This window comes from Sceloporus occidentalis, unplaced genomic scaffold (assembly GCF_023333645.1).
Source record: "Sceloporus occidentalis isolate IW3139 unplaced genomic scaffold, rSceOcc1.0.p SCAF_191, whole genome shotgun sequence".
Classification (NCBI taxonomy): domain Eukaryota; kingdom Metazoa; phylum Chordata; class Lepidosauria; order Squamata; family Phrynosomatidae; genus Sceloporus; species Sceloporus occidentalis.
In genome coordinates, this window is record NW_028317171.1 from 1,140,610 (window position 1) to 1,154,727 (window position 14,118).

General features: G+C 38.6%; 1 protein-coding gene across 1 annotated transcript in view; it reads left to right on the forward strand.

Annotated features, from left to right (window-relative positions):
- The window catches only part of TFPI (tissue factor pathway inhibitor), a 53,353-nt gene extending 39,672 nt beyond the window's left edge, over positions 1-13,681 (forward strand). The window contains exons 7-11 of the mRNA XM_089502044.1: positions 88-171; positions 1,435-1,518; positions 2,837-2,929; positions 11,858-12,040; positions 12,365-13,681. Of these exons, the coding sequence (XP_089358170.1) occupies positions 88-171; positions 1,435-1,518; positions 2,837-2,929; positions 11,858-12,040; positions 12,365-12,465 (545 nt within the window). The 3' untranslated portion in view covers positions 12,466-13,681. The remainder of the gene's footprint in view (positions 1-87; positions 172-1,434; positions 1,519-2,836; positions 2,930-11,857; positions 12,041-12,364) is intronic.
- The last annotated feature ends 437 nt before the right edge of the window (positions 13,682-14,118 follow it).

Consider the following 14,118-nt stretch of genomic DNA (forward strand, 5'->3'; position numbering starts at 1 on the left):
GTCTATTACGTATATTGATTGCTCTTTTCTCTGCCTATTTAATTAAATTTTTATAATGTCTTTATTCATTTTCCCCTTTCTTTTTAGACCCTTTATTTAATTCATTGCAAACAGAGGATGACAGCAGGGTGTTTACCACAGCAGACTACAGCACACCAATAGATCGGCCTGGTATGCACTGAAAGCATATTGCTGGCATGAGAATTAGGGAAAATTCTGCATTTCTCTTTATTTCCTCTAAAGTTCAGATTCATAAGAGATTTTAGGAAAATTCTTGTTGTTGTGTGCCTTCAAGTCATTTCAGACTGATGGTGACCCTAAGGCAAACCCATCATGAGGTTTTCTTGGTAAGGTTTGTTTAGAGGAGGGTTGCCATTGCCTTCCCCTGAGGCTGAGAGCATGTGATTTGCCCAGGGTCACCCAGTGGGTTTCATGGCTGAGCTGGGAATCAAACCCTGGTCTCCAGAGTTGTAGTGCAACATTCCAAGCACTACGCCATGCTGGATCAGGAAAGACTGTATCTGTTCACATTTTGAGTGGTGAACTTCATGTCTGAATTTTAACTTACTTTCCCCACACTTTCTCTTAATTCCAAACACATCTAAAAAGCCAGCATCTCAGGGAGAGTTGGTAGGATACAATTTTATGTGGTTCATTGTTTGTTTGTTTGTTTTGGCTTATTTGTTGATAAGAATCTCCCAAAATTTGCAAACATTTTCATATAGTGATAGTGAAAATGCACAATTATAACAATTTAAAAAGAGCAGATAAAAAAATGAACATATTTACCCAGAGATAATTCAGATCTTAGCTCTTAGGTACTTGGGTTTGAACCCCTACAGATTCATATAAAGTCATGGTGCTGAATTGCAGTTGTCCTCTGTGTTATCTCGGAGATTGCTCAGCTTTAAATACATCATGCCAGAGAAATACAGTGCAGTCTTTTGTAAGGTGTTCCTATTCAGTCCAGCCATTACAGATGGCTAGCCTTCTTATTTTCTTCATTTTGAGGGGGACCTCCCTAAAATGCTCCAAAAGCCCAATTTTGAAAGGAAAAAAAAACCTAGACTATGACATTTTGTTATTTTGGTTCATCCAAAGCACACTGTTGTGACCAACTGGAAGGTGCCTCCCTACTTTGTGCTGGAGATTTTGCAGCCCTTACAGATGTTGCTGGATTGCAATTCATATGAGCCCTAGCTAGCATAGCCAATGCTGAGATATGATAGAAGTTTGCAGTCCAGTAAAGTCTGAAGGCTTGCATTTCTCATACCTCTACCCTATGTATCTGCAACATTTGCATTTTTCTACTAGCCTAACATTGAATATAACCCATCATAAGAAAATGGTTAGAAATAATGTACTATTAAGGTATTTCAGTCATTTTTCCCTACAATCTTCACAATTATTGTATAATTATTTCTTTCCTTTCAGTCTCTCCAGACAATTCATTGCAGACAGAAGATGCCAGTGTGCCCTTTAGGGCAGTGGACAACAGCACTCCAGCTGTCCAACAAGGTATTAAAATGTAGTGTTGTGTATGAATTGTTTAATGTCTGAAATTTTCCTCATTCTCTTGGAAGTTCTTGTTCCTATTAGTTCATAAGTAGGACTGTACCATTTCACATTTCAATCGAGGAGCTATATGTTTCCCCATAGTTACAGATGCTCAGGAATGAGGATTATGCTTGCCACCTCTTTTTTTCTCAGAGGCTCCACATCTTTAACATATACACACACAACATAGTCCTCTCCATATTGAAAAAAGCTATACCTATTTAGTTTGAATAATAGAGAAAATCAGCATGCGCTTTGTTGATTACAGCAAAGCATTCAGCTGCAGAGATCATGAAAAGCTATGGCTTGTTCTGATTGTCCTGGGCCTGTACTGAACAAGAGGCTGCAGTCAGAAGTGAATACATACAGTACAAACAGAATTGTTCTCAGTCAGTAAAGGAGTCAGGCAAGGCTGCATTCTATCATCCTTTTTATTCAAACTATAAGCAAAAAATTCATATGCAGAACAGGCTTAGACTCAGAGGCAAGAGAAGTTGGAAGGAAAAACATTAACAACCTAAGATATGCAAACGACACAACACTACTAGCAGAAACCAACAAAGACCTGGATCAATTACTGGAGGTGTCAAGGAGGAAATGTTGAACATTAATGCTGAACATTAAACAAACAAAAATAATGACCACATAAGAACTACATAGAATCATAGAATCCTTGAAAACTGCTGTGGAGTGATGTTGGGGAGACTATTTGCAGATCAGTATTTATTCTGCAAAGAAAAATCACACATTTTTGTGTAGAAAATAGTATTTTATTGTTTTCTTTTCAGGAAACTTGTTTTCTGTGCAAAATTTTAAAAAATCTATGTTGAAAATGCCATTTCCCACATACTCAAAAAGTCTGTTTTTCCAGAATAACTCCTGAACTGCAAAGATTCTCATTCATTCTTGATTCTCATCAGAATTTCCTAACATTTGGGAACTCCCTTTTATGTCTGGGATTTTAATATTTGCCAATATCTTTCCATTCTACCCCATTTACCAGTGATTAGCAACCTCCATGACTCACTGGAGATCCACGGCTTTCTGTGCCAGTGGGAGATATTAAATGCCTCCTTCTGCAATGTCCAAAAAAGTCATATAATGCCACTCACAGAGAGTATGCCAACAATAGGTTTCTGACCCTTACATTTACATTCAATAGTAAAAAGAGGGTTCAAAATGATGTGCTGCTGTTTTATTAATTATATGTCAGTCACTGTTTCCATTTCCAATTGCAACCAAGTTTTAAAACCTTTTTTATTGTTCTTTTTCCCCCCAGTGCCTTTGGTGCCTTCAGCCAATACTTTGCAAGCACAAGATGACACCATGCTCCTTAGAGTAATAAGCAATAGCACTCCAGTTGTTAAGCAAGGTGTGTATTAAATTTTACAGTTCAATAAGCATTAGGAATACTTCTGTAATGTTCCTAATCTGTACTTCCACCTGAAATTCCACTTTCATCTGTGTTATTCCTGAGGAAAAAACAACACATTCCATTTTTCATTTATGAATTTCATAAAAAGGGCTGTGATCCCAGCAGCTTGCTTCCAATTTCAGTCCTTTAATATGCTTCTATTTCCTATAAATTACCAAGATCTGCATGCCATATACCTCCAAAATCATTGTGTGAGTTGTATCAAGAGTCTTCTGTCTGGTATTTTAGCAGAGGTCAGGATCAGTCATGCACACCAGTAAAACACCAGATGTTAAAAAATACTTTTATGCATAAAATCACATCAAGATCACTTTGAAGGAATAAGTTAGGGTTGTTGCAGATTTTCACAGAAAAAGAGAACAAAAAGTGTATGTATGGGGAAAGAAGCCCATAGTTTTCAGGTAAACTGGTGGAAATTTTTAAACAGAAAAGGAGGCTTATATAGTTACTTAATTAAGTATACCTGGCAAAGTAGGTCAGCAAGCATTTATGATTGTGGCAATACTGTCAAAATTATAGTAGCAACCATGAATCTAAAACAATTACCATTCATTTACTATGTAGTCACAATTTTGATACTATTGTCATGATTGTAATTTCTCCCCTTCCCCTATTTTACAAGGCATCTGGTGAATGGGAGAAAGAGGTCTATTATGCTGGTGATCAGACCATGGAGGAATGATGCTTCTGCCAGGTTTTGGGAGGTCAGGACAGGAGAGATTATTTAGTCTATTCTAAGTTGCTAATAGAAAATACAGACCATTATTTTTCACCAACACAAAATGGCAGCAGAACTTACAATGATTTTGGAGGACATCTTGCCTCACAATGCCTTTCTCCTCATGTGCATTATTGTGGGGAAAATTGATGTCTTCCCCAGTAAGACAGAAATAATGCTAAAAATGCACTAAGAAGGACATTCTGCTGGGACACACAATTTAGCCTCAAAAAGAAAAACAGATAGATAGATGGTATAGATGGGGGAAGCCTTTGCTGATTTGATTTTTAAAAATCTTAGCAGGCCATTAGTAGCTCAATTATTCTTTCTTAACTTTTTGATCTTGGAGCTTATTATCTTTATCAGGATAATTTGATGGGTTGTTTTTTTTAGGGGGGATACAGACAGGTGGCTCCATGCCACCCATTTTTGCCCCTTGTCAGCACCGCATGAACTGCACTGCATGGCACCGAAGCACCCCCTAAAAAGAAGCCACCTAGAGCGGCTTCTTTTTATGGGTGCCATAATGGTGCTCACGTGCCCTGACACCGCCGCCTCTGGCAAGTGCTGTTTGAATGCATGGATGCCCGCGCGTCATCGTCACACACCCCATGTGGGCAGGGTCATGGCAAGATGGCGCACTGGCACCACTATTAAGGCTAAACGCATATGGACACCCAGTCCTAACGAACCTTTAAATCAGCCCCAGCATGGCGCTTTTGCCCATCTGTATCAGGCCTTAGACTCATCAGTCAAATTATCACACAACCACATTTTCATAGGAAGTTATTAACCACATTTATTCTCAGATCTTTACTAATTTGTAACCTCAGAGTTATAATTTCAGAATGTCCTGCAAATATTCTCTGTGGGTCTTTTTCACTGTATTGGAGACTGAGCCTTTCTTATTTATTTATTTATTTATTTATTTATTTGTGATTCACAGTTGTATGGGAGGGAGAAAGGAACAGCTGGAAAAAGACGGATCAGGTTCATCATGTTTTTCTCCTGGCATTCTTCACTTGCATACACATGTGTTTCTGGGGACTAACAGATACTGTGTGGATTGTGCACACTGGCTGGAAAACGTGGAATGTGTGTGCAAGCAGTTCATGGAGATTTCCTTAATGAAATTTATTAACTGGAAAGTGTTATGTGACAACCCAGTATTGCAATAAATCTGTCTGTATTAAAAATAAGAAATCTAAATAGGATGATTGGAATTATAACGGTGTTCAAAATAAATCAATTTAGTAATGGAATAAAAGAATTTATCTTGAAAACATTTGAGTGGCATTGTGACAAATCAGTACTTACTTTTCATGTGCCATTTTTGAAAGGGTCACATTTCTAATACTGGTGTTTTAACATTATAGAAACTAACTGTATGTATGTGCTGACACTTCAGCATTAAGTTTTTGCCTTTTGGTGGATACATATTGTGATCTGGATTTTGAAACACACAACCAAAAGATAGGCATACACAACCAGTATCCAGTGTGAGAAAACACAATGGCTTGAATCCTATTATTAGTCACAACTAGATTAGACCCATTTTGTTGTGGTTAACTGCATTTGAGTCATTCCTGACTCATGGTGACTCTGTGGATGAGAAATCTCCAAGTCCCCCTGTCCTTTACTTCTCTGCTTAATTCTTTTAGATTTGTGCCCATGACCTCCCTAATTGAGTCTGTCTATCTAGCATGCAGTCTCCCTCTCTTTCTACTGAGGAGCCCTGGTGGTGCAGTGGTTAAATGCCTATAGTGCGCCCACTCACTCACAAACCACAAATTCTTCATTGTCTAGGTTGAATTTGTGTAGTTCCTCTGTAGGCATTATTATTGTTTTCTTTATGTTCAACATTAAGCCTGCCTTCGTACTTTCTTTACCTTTCTCAGTAATTGTTCCAAATCTGAGATGATTTCCTCTAGTAGTGTGGTGTCATCTGCATATCTTAAATTGCTGATGTTCCTTCCTCCTATCCTCACTCCTCCTTCTTCTGAGTCTAAACCTGCTCTTCTTATGAGATTGTGAGTATACAGGTTGAATAAATAGGGTGATAGAATGAAGCCTTGCCTGACCCCTTTGCCAATTGAGAACCATTCTGTGTCTTCATATTCTGTTCTGACAGTAGGTTCTTGTCCTAAGACCCACTTACTCAGTGGGATTTATGTACATGTTGACATCCTTCTGCAATAGATTAAATAAATTACCTCCAGTTGGGAATAACCAATACAGTTCAAGTCGATATCTGTAGTACAGGTGTATTCAGATGCTCCTCCCTTTGCACCAGTCAGATACAATAAACACAACTGTTCCAAGCCAGGAACAACACTGTACCTGCCTACCAAATAGTTATTAAAGATGAATAGCATCTTAGGAAAAATGTATCAATTATTATTCATTGTTGTCACAATTGAAAACAAAGGAATTGTTTGTTAAAAATGAAGGAATTGCTTGTTAAAATAGGGCAGGGGTTAGGTAATTCCTGCATGAATTTCCAGTGCCATTTTTGTGGCTCCTGGAACCCACAATCCTTTCCCTGCCATTGTTTAAATGGAAAAGCCCGCTACAGTATTTAAATCACCTCAAGACATGTTGGTTTGCTCCCCTCAGTGCTGATTTCCAAATCCCTCAAAGGCAAGAAAGTCTGAAGAATGGTTGAAAATAAAGCCAGAAATGATGTCATAACATTTATTGTTTCATTTTGGAGCAATATGTGGCCCACTGGGGGTCTGTTATGGAACAGCTCCCACCTGTGATACAGTTCCCCAGTCCTTAAGTACAACTACATTTATTTATGTATATAAACATGAATCTGCAAGAGGATATGAATACATACAGGGTGAGTCTCCCATATGGAAAATGCTTGGACCAGAAATGTTTGGGATTTAGGATATTTTTTTAGATTTTGGAATATTTGCATATGCATAATGAGATCTCTTGGAGATGGGACTCAAGTCTAAACATGGAAAGTATTTATCTTTTGTATACAGCTTATAAACATAGTGTGAAGATAATTTTATCCATAATATTTTAAATATGTTTGTGCATAAAACCAAATTTGTGGATCATTGGAAAGCAAAGGTGTTACTATTTCAGCTATCTATGTGGACATTTTTGGATTTTGTAGTATTTCATATTTTGGAATTCCAGATACAAGATATTCAGCCTGTATAAATGTTTAGGTACTCTAACATATAAAATAGGCAACTGACCTACTATTTCTAACAGGTGAGCTGACCTTGGTCACAGGAGCAAGATGGTGGTCTTGTCACTCCTCCCTCACATTCAACCGGTTTTGATGTAGAGAGAGATCTGTATTGCTTCCCCATGGGGGCTTCAGACCTTGAAAGGATGAACTGGGTTGATATAAAAGGATTTTTTTTTTCAAATCCGAAGGACCTGTTGCCTGCGAGTAGCAAACTAGGCAATTATTACAAAGGAGTCTCTGTGTCCACCAGTCCTATTACCGACTGCATTACCTGTATACTTAGGACGTTATCAGACAAGGGAAATTGGAAGTATAATCCAATGGCAATCCAAACACAATGATGTGGTTTAATGTTATTGTGTGATAGACTATCACACACAATTTTGGGCAATGGGAAGTCAGTCCGAACGTAATCATGGGGTTTCATGTTATTGCGTGAGAGGTTATCACACACAGTTTCGGGCAATGGCAAGCTATTTTTGGGCAATGGGAAGTCAGTTCGAATGCAATTCGAATTCACGTAAATTCGCTGAACTAGCGAATTCATGTGAATGCGTTCTGGCCCCATTTTCTTTTCATTCAAAATTAAGAGGAATTCCTCCTGTGTGATAAACTCCTTAGCTACCATCTGCGTGCAACCAGAGTAACTTAACAGATTCAACCAGAATGACAAGTTGAAGCCTTTCTCACCCTAACTGACCTGTTCATTAAGGACAGAATAGATAAAAAAAAATAGATCTGGCTAAGATCAGGCCAACAATGTATACTCAGTCATGAAGTGAAAAACAATGAATGAAGGAGGGACTTCCGGTAAGATGGCGGGGTGATGGCCACAACCCGCGGTAGCAGGCAGAGAAGCGGCACCATTTGTGGGGATTAAAAGAAAGGAACAACACTCCCCCGGTAAAAAGTCAGTAAAGATTATTTTTTAAAAAAAGAAAAACAATGGATGGGGAGAGGGGGAGAGAACTAAAAAGGGAAAAAGGAATTGGCTGGGCTTGGCTAGAATTCATTAAAAAAAGACCCTTGCCCAACTTGCTGTGCAGCTATGTGTCCAGGCTGCTAGGCTTGAGAGCCTCCCCTTGCCCCCCTCTTCTTCTATCAGCTTGAATTGCTGTTCCCGCTGCTACTTTTCTCCTCCTCCTCCTTCCTTCTTCTCTGTCTTCTATGCCCAATCTACATATTACCAACTCCCATCAAGACATACCCCTCTAGCTTTACAATCTAGTGAAAGTGTCTTAATTATTTTTTTTATACAGATGTGTCTGTTGAGATTGTAACAAAGCCAAATTATTCAGCATCCTTTTTACCCTTCAGTTTTGGATATATGATGATAGAGTGAAAACATATTCCCATTAAATTATGCCAAATATTTGCAGGTAGGGGAGAAGCCAAACGTTATGAAATTTTCCTCTTTTTAAAAAAATACTAGGTTATGGGTTTTTTGTCCTCTCTCTCTCTCTCTCTCTCTCTCAGCAGTAAAAAGGCTTGTGCTGTTCTGAATTGAAAATTGGGAGCCATGTTACATTGTGATGTGGTTGCACAGTTTTGTTGATGTTCATTTTGTGAATGTGGGAGTGAGTGGGTGTGTACCCATTCTCCATAATGAATCCTACTGAACAATTCTGGCAAGTTACCTGAAGTTTGCAGGTTTTTCAAGTAATGTGGACCAGAGTTTGTGTAACTGTGGCTGATTTCAAGTGTACCAAAACCCCATTCACATTCTAGTGCTATGATTCTACTTTAATTGTCTTGGCAACATCCCATGAAATCCTGAAATTAGCAGGTAAGTTAATGGCCTTTAGAATTCTCAGCCAGGGAGCTGTTTTGGTTTAAAGAAATCTAGGGTATAAACCTAATACAGTGCGCCCGCATTATACGCGGGTGCACTTTATGCAGTCTTGAGCTTATGCACTCAAGCCATGGGGCGCAAGGGGCAGCATGTCCCATTCAAATGAATGGGCACGCGTGCCCATGGCACCTTGCGCACCGCCGCACACAAGCCCCATTGTTTCCAATGGGGCTCGAACATAGGCGGAATTCGCCTTATGCAGCAGGGTCCAGAACAGATCCCCTGCGTAAGGCAAGGGCAGACTGTACAACCCAGAACAGGAAAGCATATACAACCAATTGCCTATGGACAAAAGTTTGGACTGTGAAGGCAAGAGGATCAGAAGACCCTCCATGGACTCAGAAATCTGCTGAAGCTGCTGCTCCTCCTCCTCCCCCTCCTCCGTTGTCTTTGATTTTCCTACCTGAAATGCCACAACTTTGAACCTCATCATGGACACTGGGATAGGACCAATCAGAAAATTACTCCTAAACACCAATAGTTGTTTTCAGTATTTGAACTGCAGGAGTAATAGAAGCATGGCAGTCTTCCAGAATAAATGTTACAGCCATTACCTGAATGTGGCAGAGCCAGTACATTGCAGATATAACCATTCACTTATTTTGTTCTTGCATGCTAGAATGAAACAGGTCAAAATGTTTTCTCCCCACTGCACAAAGTTGCAAAGGGTTTTATTTCACATTTTGATCATTTATTTATTTGCATTTTTGAAGGCTTTTGAGCAAACTTGTTTTTGCATAGAATACAATGTTTTATGCAAAATATAACATTTTCACAGGAAAAAACAATGAAAAAATTCTGATTTTTTTTCCGCCTTCATACAAGGGCAAATAGAAAAAGAATAAATATCGCAACACTTGCATTTCTTCAGCTTTTCTTTGAAATGTCTCTTCTTGTTGAAGATGAAAAAATGATGGGGTTTTTTATATTCATAGTATACATAGATAGACCATTGTGCCAGTATGTGAGATGTAGTTCTTTTTAGCTGAATAAGCAATTCTGTCTGCGGTTCTTAAGGTGAACTACTATTCAAGGAAAAGGGAGTGTTTATTCCACTCTTATCCATAAGTGACACCTTACCAGATCAGGTAGATTGATTCATTTCTAGTCATCTGCCCTTTCAGACCAGCTATTTGTTCATTGGTATTCCTCATCACCCAGACCATAGTATTTCTGATTTCTGTGTATGGTTGTGAAAGCTGGACAGTGAAGACAGCTGACATGGGGGGGAAAATCAACTCATTTGAAAAGTGGTGCTGGAAAAGAGTTCTACATATACCATGGACTGCCAAAAAGACAAATAAATGAGTCATAAGGCAAACCAAGCCTGAACTCTCACTAGAAGTGACAATCACCAAACTGAAAGTGTTGTACTTTGGTCATATGAGATGACATGGCTCACTGGAAAACGCAAGACTTGGTAAAGTAGGAAGCAGCAGGAAAAGAGGGAGACTGCAGTCCAGGTGGAATGACTCATTCAAGGAAGCTGCAGCACTGAGTCTACAAGACCTCAGCAGGGTAGTTGATAACTGAGGTTCTTGGAGGTCCCTCTTGCATTAATAAAACTGTTCTACTGCCCTACAAACTTTATCTTGTCTCATTTTGGAATCTAAGCAGAATTGGGCTGGTTATGAAGGATGTCCAAGTATGCAGGGGGGAAAAAATCTTATCTCAGATTCCAAAGAGCCACTGCCTGTCAGAGTTGTCAGTTACGGGTTAGACAGACTGATGAGATGACTCAGGATAAGGCTTCTTCCTATCTGATAATCTGTTTCACACAGCAAAATGTCTTGAGGTCAGACCTGGACTGTACATTACAAAATTTGTCATTTTAAGCTTTCTTACTGCATTTGCTAAAGTCTAGAACCCCCCCCCCCCTTTTCTTTTTTTTTACCAGACTGGAGTAAGCATAAAGACATTAGACCTCAAGCACTGAGTGGAATTTACTGAATCCATCTTAACATGATATTTAAATGTAAACCATTTTCCATCCCCCCCTCCTCAGATCAATTCTTTATCACAAGATTTTTTTTATTTTTCATGTATGTCAGTTTTGTAATGTCTTCATATTTCATTTCCTCACACTCCTCTCTCAAAAATCCCTTGCAGTCCTATATTATGTGATAATTACAGCATTTAGTCATAATTAGTAACGGTACATTTGAGCATCTTAAGACATAACTACATGGGGGGGGGGGGCAAGTCTGTCTGTTTCTGCTCTGTGTCATTTTGGTATGGGGTTACAGTCGCAGTTACACATGAAAAAGATATAAATGCCTGAATTCTGTTACTGGTCCTGACTGAGTAGAGTAAAGTCATTCAGTCAATGGCATTTACCTATGTGCTGATTTACCATTCAACAATTCATTGAGTGTGTCTACTCTAGTTGGCATTAACCAATAGGAGTCCAATGATATAAAGTTTTTCTGGACTCCAAACAATTGCACCAAAAGCTTATGCTAGATTTTTCCCCCTCAGTTTTAAAGGTCCTTCAAGATTCATTCATGTTGTTGACTAACAGCTATGTCTTTGCACACTACTACAGTTGTGGTTAAGCTTAGGGTTTCATGCACGCTTTTTCTATATAATGAAACCAGTGTCTATGCTGATTCCCTTCTTCACACCTCAATATATTCAATTCATAAATAGCCTAAACATGTCACTTCTGTTTAACAGCTTCTTAGTTCACCAAAAAAGCCATAGGAGGGTTATTGTTTGTTTGTTTGTTTGTGTCACAGCATATTAATTGGCTGGGACAAAGGAAACAATTATTCCAGTGTGGACAAAAGTAATAATGCTCTTGGAACCTTCCTGTGTTTTTGGTTCTGGCATATCATTATTATTATTATTATTATTATTAAGCAATTTAGGGATTTTTAATAGTTTTTTGTGGGATTTTTGGGTCATGTGGCCGTGTTCTAGAAGAATTGAATAAACTCTTCTAGAACATGGCCACATAGCTTGAAAAACCCACAAAAAGCTATGAATACTGGCCATGAAAGCCTTCGGCTTCACACTACATATTTTTATCTGGACAAAGAGCAGCAGCTGTTTTAAATCATATTTTCTCCATCTCTTTAGAGCAAGACCGTCTTCCTTCCCTCTGTATCATGCGTATGGACAGAGGTCTTTGCAGAGCCCAAGAAAAAAGATTCTTCTACAATTACACTATTGGAAAGTGCCGTCCATTCAGCTACACTGGATGTGGTGGGAATGAAAATAACTTTACCACTAGAAAGTCTTGCTTGCAGATGTGTAAGAAAGGTAAGAAACATACTGTGCCAGAGACGAGCCTCTTTTTTATGACCACTGACTACAACTGTTTCTTTCCTGCAAAGACAGGCAGTCAATGGCTCAGGAATCAGCAGCGGTCCAGGGACCACCATTTTGAGTAACATGGATCTATATGGTACTCCCGTGAACATGATGTTTTAGAAAGAATGGGTAGGGGGCAAGGTTTGGCCCCCAAATGCTTTCAGTGTATAGGTAGACTAGAGACCACAAAAGAAGGGAAAGGGGAAATGGAGGCAGGGGAAACCGGAAATAATGTGATATATGATTTAGTCTCCCTGTATTGTTCCCTCCCAGGTTTCATTCAAGGACAAAAAGGCATCATGAAAATCCGTCGGAAAAGAAAGAAACAACGAGTGAAGCTGGTTGATGAACACTTCGTCATTGAACGGATATAGCTTCAATTCCTTTATTAAATTAGTCTGATAATTTCCTATTTTGTAACATTGATATCAACATTGTTTGTATTATCTGCCTTATTTAACAACAACAACAACTTATTTAACTGTTGTTGCCTTATTTAACAGTTTCCGTACACATTACTTATCCATATGTTATACTGCTTTTTTGTGCCCTCCTTGTCATTATAAATTTTATAGAAAGCCCACGCAGAGCTATTTACTGTTAAACTGATATTCTGATCCTATTCCATCTTAGGCCCAAAACAGAAGAGCCAGTTAAAGTGACTTTTGGCTGCACTAGGAGTGTGGCGTTTAGATGACGCAAGCCCCCAAAGTGGCCAGAAGCTGCGCTGGGGGAACACTGAGGCAAAAGCCAGCCTTTTCAGGAGCAGGTTAAATCCACTCCAGTCAGCAGCAGCCCATTTGGAACCACAGCAGCAGCCCACTTTGAGAGTTCAGTTCAGTTAACTGTGAATGAAATTATATTATAGGGATTCAATGCTTTGCTACATTTCTCCTTAAAGGAAGAAATTAGTAATTTAGGCAATTTTCTACCTACTGTGAGAAAATCATACAGTTTTTGACGTATTGTTGACTTATTCTGTGAAAAGTTCAGACATGATTGTTTAATACAGGAAACAACTTTTTCTGTGCATAAAATAACGTTTTGATGCATAAATCTGTTTTCTGCATGAAAAAGGCTATCTCTTGGGCAGAAAAGACTATTTTCTGCAAATTAGTCACATGGAAAATTTGCACAGAATCATTTATGAACTATGAGGAGCCATTCTCAACACATGAAAAAAAAAACATTTTTGACAGTTTTTAAAAAATTCTAATGTTCTTTCCATCCCTGCTATATCCCTGCTATATTATTAGTTTATATGTGGATGGAAGAAAGCAAATGGATAAGAATGGAAAACTGGGAAGAGCAGGAGTGCATTACTACCTTGGACATTATTAAACAATATTACATGAGAACTGTTCCAATAGTTTACCTCCACTGGATTGTTCTGCTGCCTCCTGTAGTCCTTTGTGCAGCCTCCAAAACATGCTGCAGGAGGTGGAAAACCCTCTGCAACAGGTTTTGGTGACACAGAAGTCTGCAACAAGAAAAGAAAGGGAAGAAAATCCTAATTCTGCTTGGATAAAGAAATACACGACTGGATTGTGACCGGCATCAAAACTTGGATCTACAGTTGCACCTGTAATTCTCCACCCTATTCAAAATTCCTCCACCAGTTCAGGAGTTTCGAGAGAGGGAACACTGATAAACACAACTTAACAACAGTAACAACCAAGTGAAATCAAAGGGATCAAAGAACATTCTTCATACAAGGAAAAGATTGTGTGTTGTGTTATTGTTTAGGCCAAAAAAAGAGAGAGACTTAATAATGAAGAGGATCTGGCAGAGGTTTCCTAAAGTATGGATTATAAAATTATACTACTGTACTTATACTTTTATAAAATTGTGAAAATATTGTTTAGTTTGTTTCTTCTTTGTTTCCATTTCTGCAAATCTAATTTTAGTAGAAGCTTGTAAATGTATTGATTTAGAATTTTTTCTGATGTATACTGAATTAAAGTGAATTAACAGACAGGCATGAAATCTAAGATACCAATTTACAATACTATCATACAAAAATTGAG